Raw genomic sequence first — 22,747 nt, 5'->3', positions numbered from 1 at the left:
AATTTTTCTTTCCTGGAAGTAGCACGCAAAAGGTGTTGCTTTCATTCTGTTATCATCACGACAATTTCTTTCTGGGTAGTACAGTTGTTTTTCTTAGTTTATTTTCTGCAATGCAATTATTCCTTTCTAACTTTATTATTATTGTTCTTTCATTTAACATTGAAGTAGCTCAGGCAGCTGCAATTTTCATCCCACTTACTGTCAACGTGTTAGGTTTAGAAGCAGCTCAACTAAGCTCAGGATTTGGAAGTAGTGTGTAAATTGAACTTGCTTCTAACTCTCATAAAAGGGAGTCCTAAAATATTTTTTTGCAGATCAGGGAAACAAATATTTCTCCATTTTGTTAGACTTCCTCATTTTTCAAGCAAGAAAACACTGCATGAAATGTAGGTACTTTTGACCATCACTGCATACTTAGGCTTATTTCTACAACTGCTTTTTCCCCAAATTACTGGGCCAGCTGAGGTATAGTATTGCCACTGGGCACCTATGATCCAAATGGATTTGATTCAGAATGGTTTCTTTTTTTTTTATTTTTATTTATTTATGATAGTCACAGAGAGAGAGAGAGAGAGGCAGAGACACAGGCGGAGGGAGAAGCAGGCTCCATGCACCGGGAGCCTGATGTGGGATTCGATTCCGGGATCTCCAGATCAGGCGTCCCTCAATATAGTTGTTTTCGTAAAACTGTTATGTTCACATATAATGATTTTTTAAATGAATTAACAGAAATTTTTTACAATTATCTGTTTTAATGTTTACCCAGCATTTTATAACAAAGGGAAGAGAGCTTAAAACAGTAAGTAGTAAGACCTGGTGAATGAATGAGTTATAGTGGTAAAAGGGAAACAACTTAGGTACCTGTGATTTAAGATTTCATGCTCAGACATCTGAGATAAAAAATGATATAATGAATTTGGTTGTTCATAGCAGATTTCCCTGTTCTAAACCAGAGGATTAATCACCATAATGTGAGCTGACTGAAAATTCATTCAACTGAAAAACATCAGGTCTTATAAGGGCTCAATTAGAATTCCAGCACACTACCAAAAGGCCTTTCATATCCACACTTAACGGACAGGACACATGCCTGCCCAGTGCTGTTATGCCTGGGCTGAGACATTTATGCAAGGTAGAGTGAGCCCAGACTCAGCAGACATGGAAGTCCTTACCCCTAGCTGTGGGGTCATAAAGAACTAAATATATCTGGACCCAATGTATGCATACACTGCAGCAGTTAAAGCTTGCAGGACAGACTGCAAGGGTTACCTTTTTCTTAGCTGTGGAATTTCAGAAAATGTTTACGTCTCTGTGCCTCTTTTTTCTTAAAACAGGAGTAATTATTATAATGTGATGATTACAAATGTAAACTTAGAAAAGCACCAAGTATAAGAAGTACTTGATAAATATTACTATTATACAATGTTTTATCTGAAACACACAGTAAAAAAGTACTAGTCTATCTACAGGATGGGTAAGAGTATAAGAAATATAACAAAAGACGCTAAAAATGAACTATGGTATCTAAAAATTCCAGAGTTAAAGACTCAAAGTGATCACAGATAGTGTTATAAGAAAAAAAATTATCTCAAAAACTATCATTTAAAAATAAGTAAATAGTGGATTTGGTATAGACTTTGGATTCAGAAAGCATCTACTGAATTTTTTTTTTTAAAGATTTTTATTTATTTATTCATGAGAGACAGAGGCAGAGACACAGGCAGAGGGAGAAGCAGGCTCCATGCAGGGAGCCCGACGTGGGACTCGATCCTGGGTCCCCAGGATCACACCCTGAGCTAAAGGCAGTGCTAAACTGCTGAGCCACCTGGGCTGCCCATACCGAATGTTTTCAAAGGTGATGCATTCTTTCATAGTTATGAGAATAAAAATTTATTCTCAACTAACAATTCTGAGACAAGTGATATGTTTTTCCTTTTTTTTTTTAATAAAAAGCAAAATTTAAGTAACTATTTAAAATTGTTAAAGTTACAAAGTATTGATCACTGTATTATAATAACTATGTAAACCTCAGCATCTACATCTTAACTCAAAGTGAAAAAGAAAAATACAGGCTGAATGGAAAAGGAAATAGGTGTGGGGATTAGGAGCACTGGGCGATCTATGGGATGCTGAATCACTATACTGTATACCCATAGTGAACATTATACTGTCTATGAACTAACTTGAATTTAAATAAAACTTAAAAAAAAAAAAGAGTCTAAGGACTATCAGTCTATGTAAAAGGCAAGTCCAGAGAGGGGGTGATGATGATGGGCAAGAGGAGAGCAGTACAGGAGGCTGAGTAGTGGGAGCATGACAGCCTGCAGCGAGGGTGAAATACTTCTCTGGACAAAGGATCAGATGCAGAATAAAGGACTCTAGAGCCCTGACCCGATTGTGGGTAAGGCAGAGTCATCCAAACAGCTTCCTGGAACTATGCCCATCCTGCCTCATGCCTAACACCCACACAGAAACCAGAAGAGGGAATTTGTGAAATCACCCCACAAAATAAGCTGGCAGTTTGAGTAGAAAACACTTAAAAGAGGATATAGTAGTCAGCAAATTCTGCTGTCAGTTATGTCAACACATGACAAAGAATTTCCACATTCTTACTTCTGCAAGCACTCCCATACTTCTGCAGGACTTCTGCAATCAAATACCAGGAGCCCAGCACTCTCTGCCTCAGGCCATAAAGCTGTACTAACCCCCCAGAGCAGGGACGGATGGCAACAGCTGCAGCCTGGGAAGACTCCAGGATTTCACGAATGCGTCTTCGTGTAATAATCAGTGCTGTACTTCCCTCTGCCTCACTAACAGAATAAAAACTTCTATGTAGGTCAGGAGGAAAGAAAGTTCTATACACAATCTATGCTTCCCATATGCTCCAAACTAGTTCAGGCACTGTTTGCAGGCAAATGAGAAAGTGTGTCAGAAGTTTGGGGAGTAGGAAAATAGTGACAAGGCTGCTCATCCATGTGAGCCATACTTTATACTTCTCCTGAGCAAATCTTTTAACTTGAGTGGATAAAATATTTAAGACTTGCAGGGTCTACTTTTGAGAGGAGATGACAGTGAAGGAATAAGGTACCAGAGAGGTTTTTGTGATCTATTCTCAAGAATAAATTATTACCATGATTAAAAGGAATATATTGACTTACCTGGAAAATATCTGTCTTGTCGTCAAATAGGCTGATAAAATATTTATAGTCAGCGTAAGCCCAGAATTTGGAATGGTCATAATCTCTAAATGGTCCAGAAATAGTAGATTGGTTACAGTTCCAGGTCAGAAACTCTTCAAGTGTAGCTTCTACATAAGCACATGTTGTTTCAAACTGAGGAACTGCAATATAAAAGAATCCAACTTTAAATGTATACTGAACACAATTTCCAAATATTGTTTTCTTAAAATGAAGATTTCAACCAAAAAATGTTAACCATCATTTAACACTAATCAAAAATTAATTCTGCACTTGCTATATAATTAGAACCATCTACAACACCCACAACATTCATGATTTAACAAAGATAAAAAACAATGTTTTAACCTTATGATTAAAGACTACCCTTAGTAAAGCCTGATTCAGTAATCCAGTGGTATCCCTTAGATTAATTTTCCAAGACCTTTTCAAAGGTCTGTGAGGTCTAAACTATTTTCACAGTAATACTCGGATATTTCTCATTCTCATTCTTTCATGAGCGTATAATGGAGTTTACCAGAAGCTACATGACATTAGTTGATGTCACTGCTCTGCAACTAGTGGAATACGTGCTTATGTTCTTGTATTTTTAAAATGTCTCAGTTTTAATTTATAATTTGGTAATAAGCATCACTGGACATAATCCATACTGACAAAGGCTTACGGGTGAACTCGGTAATTTTTTTTAAAGGTACAGCATTTATTGCATTTCCAAATATTACAGAAAATATGGACTGCTTCATGAAGTTGCATGCCATCCTTGTACAGGGGCCATGCTGATCTTCTCTGTACTGGGGAATTCAATAATTTTTAAGTGCAAAGGGATCCTGAGACCAAAAAGTGTGAGAGCTACTTCTTCAGATTAAAAAGAGAAGAAAGTAGTGACAAAAGTCTTTTGAAAATTTTCCAACTTTATACTGCGCATATATCAAACATAGTTCCTCAGAATCATTAAGTGGCCAATGGTAACTTAAAGTATGTTCATTTATTCATTAACTCATTTATTTCAGAATCATTTATTAAGTACCTAATTTGTAACTAGCACTGTGCTCAGGCTTGTGGGAACATAAAAGAGAGAGGTGGTAATATTCTTGAGTTGAGAATGTATTTAGACAAAGATAAAGCTTTAGCCCAAATAATGGGAAATTTGAGGCATTACATAATTAAATGAAAAATGTGCCATGGACACATAGGAAGAGGCAAAGACCCAGAGATGCAGGTTGATCAGGAAAGCTCAGAGAGAAGTCTACTGTCTATTGAGAATGGTTTGTTATTATGGGTATGCCTTTGTTTATCCAAGAACTATTCTTCTAAATAGTGATAAAATGAAAGTTTTTTGGTAATAAGCAAAATATTTTAAATGCACATGGGGAATGAATATTCAAGAAATCTGATTATGACCAGCGTGAAATTGTTTTAAGTGATATAGATCTTCTGCTTGTAAGTTAGCACAATGCCTGAAACATAGCAGATGCTCAGTAACAGGCTCTAATTCTGATTCTTACATTTACTTGAGGCCCTTCAAAAGTTAGCTGAATTAGTAGTAAGAGGTTATTCAGACTCTTTTTTCAACAGCTTTTATCTCTTCCCTCCACTTCTGCCTGAACTGCCTAGTATTACCTTAACCATCTTTTCCCCCCTCCTCTCTTTTTCCTATGACCTCAAAAAGGTGGAGAATAGAGGGGAGAGTGTGTGTCAAAGAGCCATCCTAATTCATCTACTTCCACAATTTGTCATCTGACTTTGAGAAGGAAAACTTTACAGGAGTATGTTTATCTAAAAGATAAAAATCTGCAATATTTAAGAACTATTTAAATTTGATGATTTTTGAGAAACACACAGAACAGCTGCCACTCAGTAACCCATCAATACATATATGTTCTTAATATTATCAACATTATCATTAAGCATTTACCCAACAACATAGGAATACACACAAAGGGATCCCTGGGTGGCGCAGTGGTTTGGCGCCTGCCTTTGGCCCAGGGCGCGATCCTGGAGACCCGGGATCGAATCCCACGTCGGGCTCCCGGTGCATGGAGCCTGCTTCTCCCTCTGCCTGTGTCTCTGCCTCTCTCTCTTTCTCTCTGTATGACTATCATAAATAAATAAAAAAATTTAAAAAAAAAAAAAAAAAAAAAAAGGAATACACACAAACAAAAACCCATGTGGCAAGAAAGCTGCATGGTTCTGGGAAACAGGAGTCATTTTATAGTCATTTCAGTAAGCTCCAATGGAAGCCTGAAGATATTACACTGTCTTATGAGTTTTTAGTTCATAAAATTCAATCCAACTGATCGAACTGAATACTAAAGCCATTACTTGAGACACTTATCCCTGGGGGGTACAGTAGGAGGCCAGTTTTCACAGGCATGTCTGCATTGCAGCCTCATCAGGGGACTTTGTTCTCTGTCACAGCAAGTTCTGTACTTTAAAAAATTAAAACCTAAAAGGGCAAAAATTACATATGAGAACTGTTACTGTCAGGAGAAAATTACAATGAATGGAATGAATGTAAATGACAGACTTTTACATTTACAGTGATTTCAAAATAGAATCTTTTGAATTTTTCTTTCCTGGAAGTAGCACGCAAAAGGTGTTGCTTTCATTCTGTTATCATCACGACAATTTCTTTCTGGGTAGTACAGTTGTTTTTCTTAGTTTATTTTCTGCAATGCAATTATTCCTTTCTAACTTTATTATTATTGTTCTTTCATTTAACATTGAAGTAGCTCAGGCAGCTGCAATTTTCATCCCACTTACTGTCAACGTGTTAGGTTTAGAAGCAGCTCAACTAAGCTCAGGATTTGGAAGTAGTGTGTAAATTGAACTTGCTTCTAACTCTCATAAAAGGGAGTCCTAAAATATTTTTTTGCAGATCAGGGAAACAAATATTTCTCCATTTTGTTAGACTTCCTCATTTTTCAAGCAAGAAAACACTGCATGAAATGTAGGTACTTTTGACCATCACTGCATACTTAGGCTTATTTCTACAACTGCTTTTCCCAAATTACTGGGCCAGCTGAGGTATAGTATTGCCACTGGGCACCTATGATCCAAATGGATTTGATTCAGAATGGTTTCTTTTTTTTTTATTTTTATTTATTTATGATAGTCACAGAGAGAGAGAGAGAGAGGCAGAGACACAGGCGGAGGGAGAAGCAGGCTCCATGCACCGGGAGCCTGATGTGGGATTCGATTCCGGGTCTCCAGGATCGCGCCCTGGGCCAAAGGCAGGCGCCAAACCGCTGCGCCACCCAGGGATCCCGGTTTCTTTTTTTTTTTAAAGATTTTATTTATTTATGAGAGACACAGAGAGAGAGAAAGAGAGAGAGAAAGAGGAAGAGATACAGGCAAAGGGAGAAGCAGGCTCCATGCAGGGAGCCCGACGTGGGATTCGATCCCGGGTCCCCAGGATCATGCCCTGAGCTAAAGGCGGTGTGCTGAGCCACCTGGGCTGCCCAATAAATAAAATCTTAAAAAAAAATAATTAAAGACAAATCTTGGTTTGGGCAACAGAGTGGCAAAACAGACACCCTTGCATGATCTGAAAGGAGCGTAAATGGAAACTACTTTTCTGCAAAGCACTTTGCCACAGGTACCAAAAGCCTTCATTCTTTTACTCCACAAATATCTGAGTGCCATTAGGTGCTCAGCCCATGGCGAGGCCTGACCCTGGCCCTCACAAGGTGGCCTTCTTGAAGGGAGGAGAGACAGTAAACAGTTATTTACTTACAGACTAACCACGTGATTCTAACTGAGCTAGGCGCTCCTTGGAAATACAAGGTACTCAGAGTTAACTGAGTAGCTGCACCTGATTCAGGAGGCAGAGGTGTGTGATCAGGAAAGACCTCCATGACAAAATATTTGAGCAAAGATCTGAAGGAAGAAGAGGAGTTAACCAGGGAAAGCTGCAGTAAGGGAAAATGGGAAAGGAGAAAAGAATGGCTGGACTCTAGATGTAAAAGCCCTGAAGAAAGGAGAACCCAACCTCTGGAAATACAGAAACTGAAAAAAATAAATAAATAAAAAAATTTAAAAAGCTTGTTTGGCCCGAGCTCAGGGAGAGGGATTAAGCTGATGAGGCAAACAGAGATCTCTATACCACACACAAATTTTGACCTTTAGCCTAAGGATTATGGAGGCCATTTAAGGGTTGTAAGCAGAAAAATAGGATGAGATCTGTTTTTTTAAAAAACTGTTTCTGGTTTCAGTATGAAGCATGGCCTGGATAGGAAAGATGGGAGGGCAGCCTCGGTGGCTCAGCGGTTTAGCGCCGCCTTCAGTCTAGGGTGTGATCCTGGAGACCCGGGATCGAGTCCCACATCAGGTTCCCTGAATGGAGCCTGCTCCTCCCTCTGCCTCTCTCTCGGTCTCTCTCATGAATAGATTTTAAAAAATTAAAAAAAAAAAAAAAGGAAAGACAGGGAGTGCAGAGGGACTATGACAGACTACTGCAACCACGTTGCTGAGAGAGAGCAGGGTGACCCCGCCTGGAACGAGAGAAGGAGGTAGATGGTACATATTTAGGGTATAAGTCACAGGGTCACCAGACATCACTTACAGGGACAATCAGATGACTCAGAGGTTTCTGGTATAAGCAGGTTCATGCATCATGCTGCTTACTCATAACATTTACACCCTTTGACCCAGTCATTCTCCTTCTAGGAATCTATCCTAGGAAAATCATCAGAAACTTGAACAAGATTTATTTTCAAAGATGCTCACTTACAGTCTTATTTATAAATTTGAAGCTTCTAAGTAATCTAGAAAAAATTTAATTACGATACTAACATACAACAGAGTATTAGCCCTTTATTTTTTATTTATTTATTTTTAAAGATTTTATTTATTTATTCATGAGAGACACACACACAGAGAGAGGGGCAGAGAGAGAAGCAGGCTTCATGCAGGGAGCCTGACTTGAGACTTGATCCTGGGTCTCCAGGATCAGGCCCTGGGCTGAAGGCGGCACTAAACCGCTGAGACACCCGGCCTGCCCAAGTATTAGCTCTTTAAAAGCCACGTTTAACATCAAGAGAAGGGCATGTGGGTGGCTCAATGGTTAAGCATCTGCCTTCGGATCAGGTTGTGATCCCAAGGTCCTGGGATCAAGTCCTGCCTGTAGTAGACTCCCCGCAGGGAGCCTGCCTCTCCCTCTCTCTCTGTGTGTCTCTCATGAATAAATAAATAAAAATAAAAAAATAAAAGTCCTAAGTCTGATAAAGGTCTGATATCCAGAATATATAAAGTCCCCTACACACAGTGGTTTGACTTAATGATTTTTTTGGCTTTATGATGGTGTGAAAGTGATACATATTCAGTAGAAACCGTACTTGAAATTTGAATTTGGATCTTTTCTCTGGCTAGTGATATGCACTATGATACTCTCTTGTGATGCTGGACAGTGGCAGCAAGCAATAGATCTCAGCCAGACCATTACAAGGGTAAACAACAGATACACATGCAGCCATTCTGTACCCATATAATCATTCTGCTTTTCACTTTCACTACCATATTCAATTACATGAGCTATTCAATACTTGATCAAAATGGCTTTGTGTTAGATGATTTTGCTCAACTGTAAGCTAGTAAGTATTCTGATGACATTTAAGGTAGGCTAGGCTAAGCTATTACGTTTGGTAAGTTAGGTGTATTTTTTTTTTTTTTTTTTTTTTAGATTTTGTTTATTTATTAGAGAGAGAGCACGAGCAGGCAGAGGGGCAAAGGGAGACAGAGACTTCTCACTGAGCAGAGAGCCTGATTCAGGGGTTGATTTTTAGTACCTCAGGATCATGACCTGAGCTGAAGGCAGATGCTTAACGGACTGAGCCACCCAAGTGCCCAGTTAGGTGTGTTAAATGTAGTTTTGATTTGAAATATTTTCAACTTATGATGAGTTTATCAAGATTTAATCCCATCATAAGTTGAGGAAGATCTGTAAAGATCTTTTTTTTTTTTTTAAAAAGATTTTATTTATTTGGGCAGCCCAGGTGGCGCAGCGGTTTGGCGCCGCCTACAGCCTGGGGTGTGATCCTGGGGACCTGGGATCGAGTCCCGCGTCGGGCTCCCTGCGTGGACCCTGCTTCTCCCTCTGCCTCTCTCTCTGTCTCCATGAATAAATAAATAAAATCTTAAAAAAAAAAGATTTTATTTATTTATTCATGAAAGACACTGAGGAGAGAGACAGGCAGAGACATAGGCAGAGGGAGAAGCAGGCTCCATGCAGGGAGTCCGATGTGGGACTTGATCCCAGGACTCCAGGATCACACCCTGGGCCAAAGGCAGGCACTAAACCACCAAGCCACCCAAGGATTCCCTGTAAAGATCTTTTTTAAACTCAACAACAAAAAGACCAAAAAACCCGTTCAAACCAACAAACACCTCAATTAGAAAATGGGCAAAGGACTCGAATAGACATTTTTCTGAAGACATACACATGGTCAGTAAACACATGAAAAGATGCTCAACATCATTAGTCATTAGGGAAATGCATATCAAAACCATTATGAGATAACACTTCACATCCACTAGGATGGCTGGAATAAAAAATAGGTAAGTATTGGCAAAGATGTAGAGAAATTAAAACCGTCATACATTGGGGTAGGAATGTAAAATGGTTCAGCTGCTTTGGAAAACATTTTGGCAGTTCCTTAAAAGGTTAAACACAGGGATCCCGGGGTGGCTCAGCAGTTTAGCACCGGCCTTCTGTCCAGGGTGTCATCCTGGAGTCCCGGCATCAGGTCCTACATCGGGCTCCCTGCATGGAGCCTGCTTCTCCCTCTGCCTCCCTCTCTCTCTGTGTCTCATGAATAAATAAATAAAACCTTAAAAAAAAAAAAAAGGTTAAATACAGAGTTACCGTAGGACTCAGCAATCCCCCTTCTAGGTATAAACCCAAGAGAAATGAAAACATATATCCATATAAAAAAACTTGCTCATAAATGTTCGTAGCAGCATTATTCATAATAGCCAAAAAGTGGAAACAACCCACATGTCCATCAACTGATGAATGGATAAACAAAACATGATATGTACATATAATGGAGTATTATTCAACAATAAAAAGAAATGAAGTACAGATTTATGCTACAATTTAGATGAATCTTGAAAATATGCTACGTGAAAGAAGCTAGAAAATATGCTATATGAAAGAAGCTATACACAAAAGCCATGTATTGAATGATTCTGTTTATATGAAATAGGCAAATCTATAAGAACAGAAAGCAGACTAGTGGTTGTCAGGGAGTAAAGTGGAATGGAGAGTGACCGCTTAAAGGGTACTGGGCTTCCTTATGGGGTGATGAAATGTTCTGGAATTAGATAGTGATGATGGTTGCACAACATCATGCGTATGTTAAAAGCACTGAACTGTACACTTTAAAATGATAAATTTTATGTTATGTGAATTGTACCCTATTTTTTAAAAAATTATCTTTAGTAAAAACAGAGCAGCTGCTCACAACTGCAGAGAACTTCTACTTTCTTTTTCTCTTATGTTTAAGTATTAGCTTGAAAATGTCAAATCACTGTACCTCATCTAGAAAATAGGCTTATAATAGAACCATTCTAAGAGGCTTTGAAGAAGATTAAAAGAATTAATACGTATAAAGCACTCAGAAGAGTGCCTGACACAATAGCTCTCAATAACTATTAGCAATTAGTAGTCATGTTGTATTTGGAGTCTAACCAGGGTATGAAAAAAATTATAGCTCCTATTTATCTCAAAATTATTGTCTAATAGACATCTCAGTGGATGGGAGATTTATTTGACTAAAATCAAGGAAGTAAGAGCACAGGCTGAGTTTTTATGGGCCTTTTGCCAGTCTAGCATTTAATTTTAAAACACAGTAAGATTTTGATCTGTGATTAGAATGAGATTTTAAAGAGTTTTGCTTATTAATCCTACTGTTTCTGCCATGAGTACAAGGGGGTTCTAGACACCAAAAACCAAATAACTCTTGAGAGATACATGAGAAGGTCAACATGAGAAAAAGAAGCTTGGAGAAGCTAGAGGGAAGCTGGGTAATTTTCTAGTTCCTTCTGGGTTAAAATTAAATGCTAGACTGGCAAAAGGCCCATAAAAACTCAGCCTGTGCTCTTACTTCCTATATTCATAGAGCCACTTCACAGCAATGCTTCAAACACTGTGAAATTGTAGACTACCAACCTTGCCCATATTTAAATAGAAATTAAACACTTCTAAAGCCATTCAATGGTTATGGATTCCTTTAAACAGCACTCTTTCCTTTTACTATTTTTAGAATTAACAGCAACTGCTTTATCTGACTATATGGCAAAATATCAAAATGTTACAAGTCTCCAGGGAAAAAGAAGAGGCTGGCAAATTCTAATTGCTTAAAAGGATGAAAAGAAAGACAGCTTTACATACTTTTCATATTGATGCAGAACCACAGAGGTCAGGCGGCTGATGGAGCAGAGAGATAAAATTACAACCAGGAGCAAGCAGTATAAATATAGTGCCTGAAGCCACAAATAAAAGGACACATTCTACATGAGTAAAAAGCAAAAGGGACTATAAGCTTGGTAATAATCTTTTTCAGTCATAGGGGAACATAAATAATAGCACGTTAACAAATATTAAGTTTTCTACCACATTCAGTGAACCATGATACATGAACAAAGTTATAAGGCTATCAATTGCATAAGGTTATCAACTACAGGCATAGTATATTAAAAAAAAAAAAGTCTTAACACAAACTGTTCTCCTAAAACCTCCAATAAAACTTTCCCATCTGCAAATGGTCAAAAACAGGATTAGAAATAAAGGATTCTCTAGACATAAACCACTGCTAAGAATGTGGGAATGCTACGAGATGTTATTATTATGATTACTTGTAGTCCTACCTGTATCTGTTCTTTTCATTCCCATCCTGAACCGGATCTGCTTGTCGTGAAGGACCTCAGAAAGGTGTTTAGCAGTCCAGTGGTGTGCTGGCCAATCAAAAGCCATGTTACAGAAGATTGCAGGTTGTTGTAAAGACATTATAATTTCTTTTGCTTTCTCTGGTGTAAAAGGTTTGACACATTCACCTGGGGAGAGAAAGAGTGATAACTATAAAGTTATTTCATGTAATATGAAGGAAAAATAGCTAGTATCATTTCTATTACGGTAAATCTTTCTATGCAATTATACTACATTTTATGCTTCGTTTATTACTATTTACATAAATATTTAACCTCAAAAACCATAATTCTTTAGTGATATTTTTTCTTTTTTTTTTAAGATTTTTTTTTTTTTTTTAAGATTTTATTTATTTATTCATGATAGTCATGGGGGGAGGGCAGAGACACAGGCAGAGGGAGAATCAGGCTCCATGCTGGGAGCCTGATGCGGAACCGGATCCTGGGACTCCAGGATCATACCCTGGGCCAAAGGCAGGCGCTAAACCGCTGAGCCACCCAGGGATCCCCTTAAGTGATTTTTCTTATTAAATTTTAAACGTTGGAAAATATTTATAATTTTCAATGTCAAAAAATGTTTTTTAAAAAAGGCTTTCCACTATATTTAAATTTTAAAAGACACCATTTTTTGAAAATTGCATTTCCTAAATAGAGGCTTATATATGAAATACTGATGGGACTACTCTAGAACTAGAGCTGCTGGAGTCAGGAATAATTCTACTTGTCAAATATCATGTGTTTACCCCAAAAGACTACTGAATTCCTATATCAGTCAAAGGGGTGGGGAATGATTATTTTCATTTCAAGATTTAAAAAGATAAAAGATATACTATGATAGGTATCAATGTTAATCATTGACATCAATTGTATCTATAAACAGTATAAGGGATATATAAAAATAAATTTTGTGACTGAGTACTTCAATAAATTTCACAGAATCATAGACTGTAAATCCTGGGTTGGATGGTAATGATAAGTATTTGCTAAATAAAAGAACAAGTAAGTTTCTCCTTAAAGACATCTTAAAATGGAAGTTTTTTTTGGGAAAGTCAAAACATGCTTCATACTGATTCCTGATACATATGCATATATCATTAGCATATGATTCTCTAAATTTATGATTCTCTAGAATAATCAGCTAAAGCCTCTAATTCATTAACTATTCTTAAGGCTTGTTTTTAAAGAAAATGAAAAATTTTAAGTCAACTTGGCCTCTTTTCTCAGACAAGGGCAAACACTCAGAATCCTTCCCCTAAAACTTTGATGAAAGTAAGCAAGACATTTGAGGACAGTCTATCACTGTCTACACATTCAGGGCTCCCAAGTGAGGAGACATGTAGGCCCCCAAGTAAATGAAGCCCCTTCCCCTAAAACTTTGATGAAAGTAAGCAAGACATTTGAGGACAGTCTGTCACTGTCTACACATTCAGGGCTCCCAAGTGAGGAGACATGTAGGCCCCCAAGTAAATGAAGCCCCAAGTTCATAGGTAAGTGCTGAAGAGCCTGTAAGGGAAACAGGATGTGACCAGGAACAAAATTTTCTATCTTTCCTTGAGATTCTTGTTTTCAACTTTTGACATGCTTGATAAATTCACATTAGGGGTCTAGACCCATACTCGCTGATAAATATAAGTACAAGGTTACCTAGATCATGATACACCAAATCTTCCTGGACTTGGAGTGTCTGGATTCCATGTACATGGAAAATAGACAAGCTGCATTTTTATTATATATTTTGTAAGTTTTGCTAGACTACAAGAAGCTGTAATAAATTCAAGATAACACTCTGTTGTTTATGGCATGTAAATTAGTACTATCCTCTGGCAAACAACTGGAAAAGTGAAGCAGAAATCTCAAATAACCACCCATTAATCTAGTAACTCCTGTTCTAGGAATTTGCTTTTAACAAAATCATCATCGGCTACATGCATATTTATAATATATATGTATACACATAAAATATCTACTACCATAATATAAAAACTAAAAATATAAACAGCCTAATATCTAAAAATAGAAAAATATTTACTGAATATTACTAAATATTATGTAAATTTTTTCCCATGGTACATTATATCCATCAGCAATAAAAATGAGGGCTATGTAGAAATGTGTGGAGATGTAGAGACTGGAACTGACTCAGAGCTACTGTACTAGCCAAGTAAGAAGTATTCCAGTAAGGCCCTGAACAGCAAGGGGTGGCAGTAAGGAAGGCAGAGATGGTGGAGATATAGAAATACTAAGAGAATAATATCAAAGACTATTACAAACAAAGACATGTGGGGTGGGAGGAAGATGGAAGCCATAAGGGAGACTGAGGTTTCTAGACTTTGTGACTTGACATAAAAAAAAGTTAGGAGCAGCAGCTCATTCTGGAGGGAAGATGAAGAGTTTGGTTTTGAACATCATCGTCATAATAATATATTTCCTTTACCATTTACATACATGAAAACTGCTCATCTGATCTCTAAGAAACCTATAAAACATAGGCAAAGAAGGCATATCATTTCCATTATCCAAAGGAAGAATAGGAAGCTCAGATGTCAAAGTTTAACACATCAGTGATGACCTGGAACTACAGGTTAGGTTCCCTGATTCCAAGTCCAGTGCTCTTTCTACTGCATAATCCTGCTTCCAGATAATTCAAACTGTGGGACCTATACTAGCATTACAGATTCAGGAGAGAGAGTGTAACCTGGAAAGAGAAATAAGTTTGGGAAAACTGTAGACCCATTCATGGATAATAAACCCATGTGTGCGTTGGAGAGAGGGAATGTTGTGGTTTGTCCCCATGGGCAGGGAGTGGTGGGGTAATACCCGTAGTAGACACTGCTAGTTGCCTACCTTATCCAATACCACTCTCTCTCTTCTTCCTTACTAACACAACTCTGGACAACGAGTGTGGCTGAAAAATTACAATTCCTGTAATTCTGTGCAGATACAAGTGGCCAGAGATATATCTGGAAGCTGCCAAGTCAGTCTTTTTGCCTTCTCTCTTATATTTTGCCTGGAAAACAGACATAATGGTTAGCCACCTTGAGAAATCAAAGAGGACCAGGGGGCCCCTGGCTGGCTCAGGTGGTAGAGCATTTAACTCTTGATCTTGGGGCTGAGAGTTAGAGCCCCACATCGGGCACAGAGATTACTTCAAAAATAAAAAAATAAAAAAGGCCCAGGAAATTGCAATCCTCAGCTGAAAGAATGCAGAAATGTCCATCTTTGTGCCACTGAACCAATACCAGCAAAATTCTGCCTCCTAAATCCTTTCACATATAAAAATTAATTCTTATAGTCAAGACTGTTCTAGTTTGTAACAAGGTTTAACACCTTGCCTTCTGAGGCTATTGCTTTCAAGGACAACCATATTACCTCTATAAAATATTCTGTGACTTACACTGAATGAATAATGGCTGGTCTGACCTTGTAGTAATTCTTTCAGTTCTATAGTTGAAAAATATTCAAACTTTGAGAACTTTGTTTCTAGAACTTTGAAGGGCAGAGAAAAAGAGAAGCCCCAGTCCTTTTGGGCCAGGGATTTATTTATTCGGCTTATTTTAATGAGAGGCAATAAATCTGGCTTTCAACATTCCCCAAAGAGTTCTCGTACTTGGGTAAGATATATATCTTGCTACCCTTCCACAAATAAATACATGGCCATTAGTAACGCATGAGTAGTGTTCAAAGAAATATTTTTTTCCTCTAGCGTATGCCTTTTAAAAAAGTATTTAATCATCTGATTTAAAAATCAGAGACATCCCAGAAGTTAAATAGGAGACCCTAAAAACTAAAATTTGCTGAGAAAGCACCTGGCCCAGTGACTGGGATGTATTAAATGCTCTAACATTTGCTAAATGAATAAAAAGTGTTATAAAAGTGTGTGTAGAGCAGAGCAAGAGGATGCTCACCATAACAAGAAATTAGCATATTTACAGAATCTCAAGCCTATCAATGAAATAAAACAATCAGCTGGTTGTGAGATAAAAGTAATTTGGTTTCTGATAGTTTAATCAACAATGAACTGGGCCATTAAATTAACAAATTTAAGTGTTACAACTTCCATTAAAGAAGAATGCAATCTACATTGTATTAATTAAAGAGCCCAGGGATGCACTCCGTCACTCCAAGCCAGAAATATTTGCAAAGAGCTATAAAAATTCTGAAGCAATCTTGACAGCCTTTAAAGAATAAGTGTACTTGGGTCTAAACATGAAGCAAGCAGCAATTTCTAATGAAATGACTTAGAAACTGCTGAAAAAAAGATTGGTGATCTTGGTGTTGCACAACAGTCTTTTCTCCCTCTATATGTAACATGTTATTCAATTTATTACAGCTTTGGTTTCAACTAATTCTTTGGAGACAGGGAAACATGATCAAAAAGCAAACTGCCTTATTCTCAGCAATTTTTCTCTTTAATGAATGCAAACTGCAAAATAATTTGAAACCTAATTTCTCTGAATTTGTTAGGAATCTGCCTTCCATCAATTAATACCTGGGTTGTATTTGTATCTGAGATTTAGAATTCAAGATGAGAATAAGGAAAACTTACTAAGTTTCCAGAATTCATTCTTAATGATAGAACACAACTAAGACAAAGATCCTGAAACTGAAATGAAATCATCTCTCATGTCTGGTATAATTTTAATAGAAAAGTTAATAACTATAAAACTTTAAATTTTATTAGATTTTATGACTTTTTTTTTTTTTTTTTTTTTTTTACAATCTTATTTAAAAGCTTTCAAAAGGGGCACCTGGGTGGCTCAGTCAGTTAAGCATCTGCCTTTGGCTGGGGTCATGATCCCAGAGTCCTGGAATCAAACCTCAAGTTGGGCTCTTTGCTCAGTGGGGAGTCTGCTTCTCTCTGCCTCCCCCTCCCTGCTTTTTTCCACTCTCTCTCTCAAATAAATAAAATCATTAAAAAAAATAAAAGCTTTCAGAAGGTGACAGAAGAGTAGGTCACAAAACCAGGTCCTGGCATGGTGAGCTGAATTATTTCTAAATATAAACATGTAAACCTATCACAATTTCGTCAATTTGACAACTCTGTATATACATAAAAGAAATTTAAAAACTTCTAGAATGGTAGATATTAAGGTAAAAAATAATGAACATCTCGGCCACATTAGAAAAACACTGATGGAATTATGCAAGTACTATTTAACAAAATACTATATTCGTACTAAGATCGAATTGTAAAACTAATACCACCAATGATACTTTCTTATTTTATCCGTCACTATTTTAAAAAGTCAGTACAAATCAAGAAAATTCCCCTGAAAGTTAATATAATGTTTAAGTAAAATGATGAGGGTTTAGTCATAAACGCTTTGAACTTCAAGGTCTAGAAGGTGGTGCCACTGAAGAAACCATAACCAGAAGTATTGAGGCTGTTGTGACATTATCTTTCCAATACTAAGGCTTGGTGTGATAATGAACACCCAAGCAGGTTCAGACTGGGAACAGAAGACAGTTACACATTGGACACTCAACAGCTTCTTCTTCCCATTCTCTTATGCTTGTAACTCTTGCCCAGTCAAGCCAGAAAATGATCTTCTCCTCCTTATTTTAATCCATTTATTGAGCCAGAACTCATAAATAGCACTTATAAGTTCAAAAGTAGTACTTATCTTAAACTTCAAGGAAGAATAAATCTATATTTTAAGTGAAGTTAATTCTAGAAAGAATAGTGTCTCAGGCTAAAGTTCTTTAAAATGCTCCAATGTATCTTCAAAACTTCTACCAAAATGTTTCCATCTAGTTCTTCAGAATTCCACTAAGTAAATTTTCCGCATTTTAAAATAAAATGGCTATTTTCTCCAACTATTCATCAAAAATATTCATCAGCAGATTTTTTTTTTTTTAATTCAGAAGAGACACAGAGAGACAGAGACACAGGCAGAGGGAGAAGCAGGCTCCCTGGGAGAGCGTGATGCAGGACTCTATCCCAGGACCCCAGGATCACGACCTGAGCCAAACGCAGACACTCAACCACTGAGCCACCCACATGGCCCTCAACAGCAGATTCTTAAAAAGATTTGCATACTCATATTCATAGCTACACATTCGTAATAGCCAAAAGATGGAAGAAACCCAAACATCCATTGACACCATATAATGGAGTATCATTCAGCTTTAAAAAGGAAGTTAATCCTGTTATGTGCTACAACATGGATGATCCTTGAGGATATTATATTAAGTGAAAAAAGCCAGTCACAAAGAGACTTACTGTATTACTCCACCTGCATGAGGTATCTAAAATATTTGCCTTAACAGAAAACTAGAATGGCAGTTACCAGGGGCTGAGGGGTGGGAGAAAAGATGAGTTGTTTACTGAGTCCAAAGTTACAGATTTGCAAGACAAAAATGTTCTAGAACTCTTGTCTCATAATAATGTAAATATACTTAACACCATTTACTCTTAAAAATGGTTAAGATGATAAATTTTGTTGTTTTTTACCACAGTTAAAAAATTCGAAGTGTAATTTTTTTGTGATCTGTCCCTACCAAATATAAAGTATTTACCTACACATGAATTATATGTATGCTCTCGCATGGAAATTCTTTACACAGACCTCTCTGCTTTTCTTTAAACTCTCCTGCCTCTTTCTGCCATGTTTTTTTTCAGTGAGAAAAAAAATGACATAGAGAGTATGGCATCTCTCCAACCGAGGAGTATCAGGTCAAATAGGAATATCAGCTATCTAAGTATAAAACTCAAATAACTCTGGAATGAGATATTTCTCTGGGAATGTCAACCACAGCCAGTTATTTTACCATGAAAATGAGCTTATTTGGGAATAGAAGAGGAATTACAACTCAGGACAGGCAAACTGACTTTAGGAGGAAATTAGGCAGTTTTAAACAAAGGTTCATTGGAGAAGAACAAGAGTTGGAGGTTGTGGGAGTTTCTCATTGGCTGTGAGCAGTGGTTAGTGAGTTGTTGGGGCAGGGAGGGATTTTTCCTTTTTTTATCTTTTTAATTTTTATTTATTCATGAGAGACACACAGAGAGAGGCAGAGACACAGGCAGAGGAAGACACAGAGGGAGAAGCAGGCTCCACATATAGGGAGCCTGATGCGGACCTCGATCCTGGGACCCCAGGATCACGCCCCGGGCTGAAGGCAGGCACTAAACCGCTGAGCCACCCAGGCGTCCAGATCTTCCTTTTCTTAAAAGCAGGAGATAAATTCCTAGAGAAAAAAGTATCCTGTCTTATTAAGTTAATTCTTATCTACCTTCCTCATGCTGATAATATAGGTTGCTGGGAGCACTGCATGTGCATGAGAGGTCCCCCTTAAGGGCTTCCCAACTCCATTTTAAATGTTTACTCATTGGGATCCCTGGGTGGCGCAGCGGTTTGGCGCCTGCCTTTGGCCCAGGGCGCGATCCTGGAGACCCGGGATCGAATCCCACATCAGGCTCCCGGTGCATGGAGCCTGCTTCTCCCTCTGCCTGTGTCTCTGCCTCTCTCTCTCTCTCTCTCTCACTGTGTGCCTATCATAAATAAATAAAAATTAAAAAAAAAATGAAATCTAGTAAAACATAAGAACTAAAAATTTAAAAATAAATAAATAAATGTTTACTCATTTCAGGAAAGACTAGAAGAGTTACTGAGTATATTCTTCTCTTCATTAAGGCATAAACCTGGCTACAATTAAAATTACCAGAGCTCAAGAGAAAGAAAGAACCTCAGTCTGAAAGGTAGCATCAGATTAAAAGAATTGCAATTAAAAAAAAAAAAAAGATTTTATTTATTTACTTATTTATTTATTTGAAAGAGAGAGAACAAGCAGGGGGAGAGGCAGAGGGAGAGGGAGAAGCAGGGTCTCCACTGAGCAGGGAGCCTGTTACAGGGCTCAACCCCAGGGCCCTGGGATCATGACCTGAGCCAAAGGCAGACACTAAACTGACTGAGCCACCCAAGTGCCCCAAAGAATTACAACTTTTAATTTCACTGAAAAGCTCCAACAATGTGTGATCCTATAATATCTCACACTCAGAATTTAAGTTGATTCTTAACATTGAGTAGTTTCATAGTTGTTGGCTGTTTTTTTAAGAATCATTTTAGAGTAGTTTTAAGTTTACAATAAAATTGAGAAGGTACAGATTTGCCATATATCCCCTTCCCACAAATGCATAGGCTCCCTCATTCACCAAAATGGTACATTTTTTTTTTTTTTAACCAGGATAAACCTAAATTGACACAACATAATCACCCAAAGACCATAGTTTATCTGGTTCAGTGTTAGTGTTGTACATTCTATGGACTCGAACCAAAATATAATGGCATATATCCACCATTATATTATCATACAGAGTATTTTCACTGCCCTAAAAATCCTCTGTGCTACTCATCTCATGTTTGTTGTTTTCTTTTTAGGAGGAAACAGATCATCTTTTTTTTTTTTTTTTTTCAAGATTTATTTATTTTGAGAGAGAGCACATACACATGAAGGGTGGAGAATGCACAGAGGGAGAGGGACAGAGAATCTCAAGCAGACTCCCTGCTGAGTTGCAGACCCTGAAACCCTTGAAATCAGACAGGATCTCACAACCTGAGATCATGACCTGAGCCAAAATCAAGAGTGCAACATTCAACCGACTGAGCCGTCCAGATGCCCCAAAGAAACAGATCATCTTCTTGAAAAATAAAAAATGAACTTAAAGCTATAATAGCAGTAACATGGTTCTTTATTTTACATTTATAAGGTTCCCTTTAGGGATCCCTGGGTGGCGCAGCGGTTTGGCGCCTGCCTTTGGCCCAGGGCGCGATCCTGGAGACTCGGGATCGAATCCCACGTCAGGCTCCCGGTGCATGGAGCCTGCTTCTCCCTCTGCCTGTGTCTCTGCCTCTCTCTCTCTCTCTGTGACTATCATAAATAAATAAAAATAAAAAAATAAAAATAAAAAAAAAGGTCCCCTTTATTTTCAAATAAGCATTCCAATTTATTTGATTATCAACATGATCATGTTTTGCTTTTAATAACTTTCAAGTTGGTACTTAAAAAATATCACAGCCTTGAAGGCAAGACAATTACATTTCTATCCCTAGAGCTCAGCACAATGTTTGGCATAAACTGATGCTAAATAAATGTTTTCTGAATACACAATTCATTTTTAGCAATGTATATAAAATATTAAAACTAACCACTTGTTTTCTCTACTGCTGCAGAAGGAGCTCTTGAGCATAATCAGAAACAGTCTCAAAACAAAGGGATCAGTTCCACAATTTCATGCTCACCTCCACCAGGTCCCTTTCCTGGTCCCTGCGTGTTAGTTATCACTAGTTGATGCCTAATCACCCTTGCCCCTTGAGCAACCATCCTAAAGCTCTTTACTCTCAAATCCCTAATACCTCCCTCTACTTCCTCACTGTCTGTGGTGCCTTGCTCTGACTTCCTTAGAAAATAGAAACCCATTGATTTCCCTCTTCACTTCAACATTTCTGGTTGACCCTGCTCTTGTTTGGTTTCAATGGACACAATCTTTCTTCTTTTCCCCTGTGTTCTCTGCTACCAATTATCCTCCAGTGGAACCAGTCTGTCTCCTCACCTTCCTCCCTGCCCTCTGACCCTAAGTGACTCAGGCTTATCTCCATTCACTTCTTCTCCCAGCCTTGCCTGCCAGAAATGGCCTCTTCCATTCCTTTCCATGTCCAAACTATACCAACTTTCAGATTACTCTAGGAAGTACAGACCAATCCAATTTGCATTTGTTCTTTCTTCTCTCGGTCCAAAGAACTTAAGGTATGTAGTATTTACTTTACTTCCCAATTAATTCCTTCCTGCTTGTGGATGTTTTATACTACAGCTCTTCTTATCTGCATCTTTTTCCCTCAAACTTTATTTACAAACTACTTTAAAGCAAGGTCTTCTACCTCACTGTATAAGTAGTCTTCTGTTTATAATATACATTCAAATATTTTTTCATAATGGAGTGGTAATAAGTTTGCTCAAAAATTAACTTTCCTATGACTCCCACAGCATTCATCATTATCCTGAACATACTGACCCTTTTGGATCATGTATGTAATGAATGTACCTTTTTAATCCTTTGTTCATGTAATTTAAAGCAAAGCCTTCTCTTCTGGTAGGATTTTGCCTATTTAACTTACTTTGTAATGTTAATAAGCAGTTGCCCCAAACTGGTGCTTCTAGGGAGGATGACAGTTAAAAATGGGGGGGCTGAAAATAAATAAATAAACAAATAAATAAATAAATAAATTTAAAAATGGGGTTGAAAGTTCCAGACAGGATGCTGAGAATCTAATACAAAAATATGAAATAAAAAAAAGTAAAAAAAAAACAAAAACAAATATGAAATCACCTGCAAAAATGTGTGTGCATGCCACATTTTTCAGGGGAGCAAATCCATATTTTCATCAGATTTTTTTTCCCTCCTTAAGACTTCAAGATTAACCAGTTTCCTCTGGGGTACCTGGGTGACTCATTCAGTTAAGTGTCTGACTCTTGATTTCAGATCAGGTCATGATTTTAGGCTTGTAAGCTCAAGCCCTGCATGGAGCTCTGTTCTGGGCACGGAGCCTGCTTAAGATTCTCTCGCTCTCCCCCTCTCTCTATGGCCTCTCTCATGACTGTGCTCTCTAAAAAAAAAAAAAAAACTTACC

At 37.7% G+C, this 22,747-nt stretch overlaps 1 protein-coding gene and 1 non-coding gene across 2 annotated transcripts in view; both read right to left on the bottom strand.

The window, feature by feature from the left end:
- HSPBAP1 (HSPB1 associated protein 1) overlaps positions 1–22,747 on the bottom strand; it is a 66,798-nt gene that overhangs the window by 38,906 nt on the left and 5,145 nt on the right. The window contains exons 2-3 of the mRNA XM_041771904.1: positions 12,066–12,251; positions 3,159–3,340 (exon numbers count right to left, since the gene is read on the bottom strand). Of these exons, the coding sequence (XP_041627838.1) occupies positions 3,159–3,340; positions 12,066–12,251 (368 nt within the window). The remainder of the gene's footprint in view (positions 1–3,158; positions 3,341–12,065; positions 12,252–22,747) is intronic.
- LOC121475069 lies at positions 3,921–4,028 on the bottom strand. Its single transcript, XR_005983612.1, has one exon. It is a non-coding gene; the product is annotated as a U6 spliceosomal RNA (small nuclear RNA).

This window comes from Vulpes lagopus, chromosome 1, assembly GCF_018345385.1.
Source record: "Vulpes lagopus strain Blue_001 chromosome 1, ASM1834538v1, whole genome shotgun sequence".
NCBI classification, from domain to species: Eukaryota; Metazoa; Chordata; class Mammalia; order Carnivora; family Canidae; genus Vulpes; species Vulpes lagopus.
The sequence above is the reverse complement of the archived record's forward strand: the minus strand, read 5'-3'. Positions and strand labels throughout refer to the sequence as shown.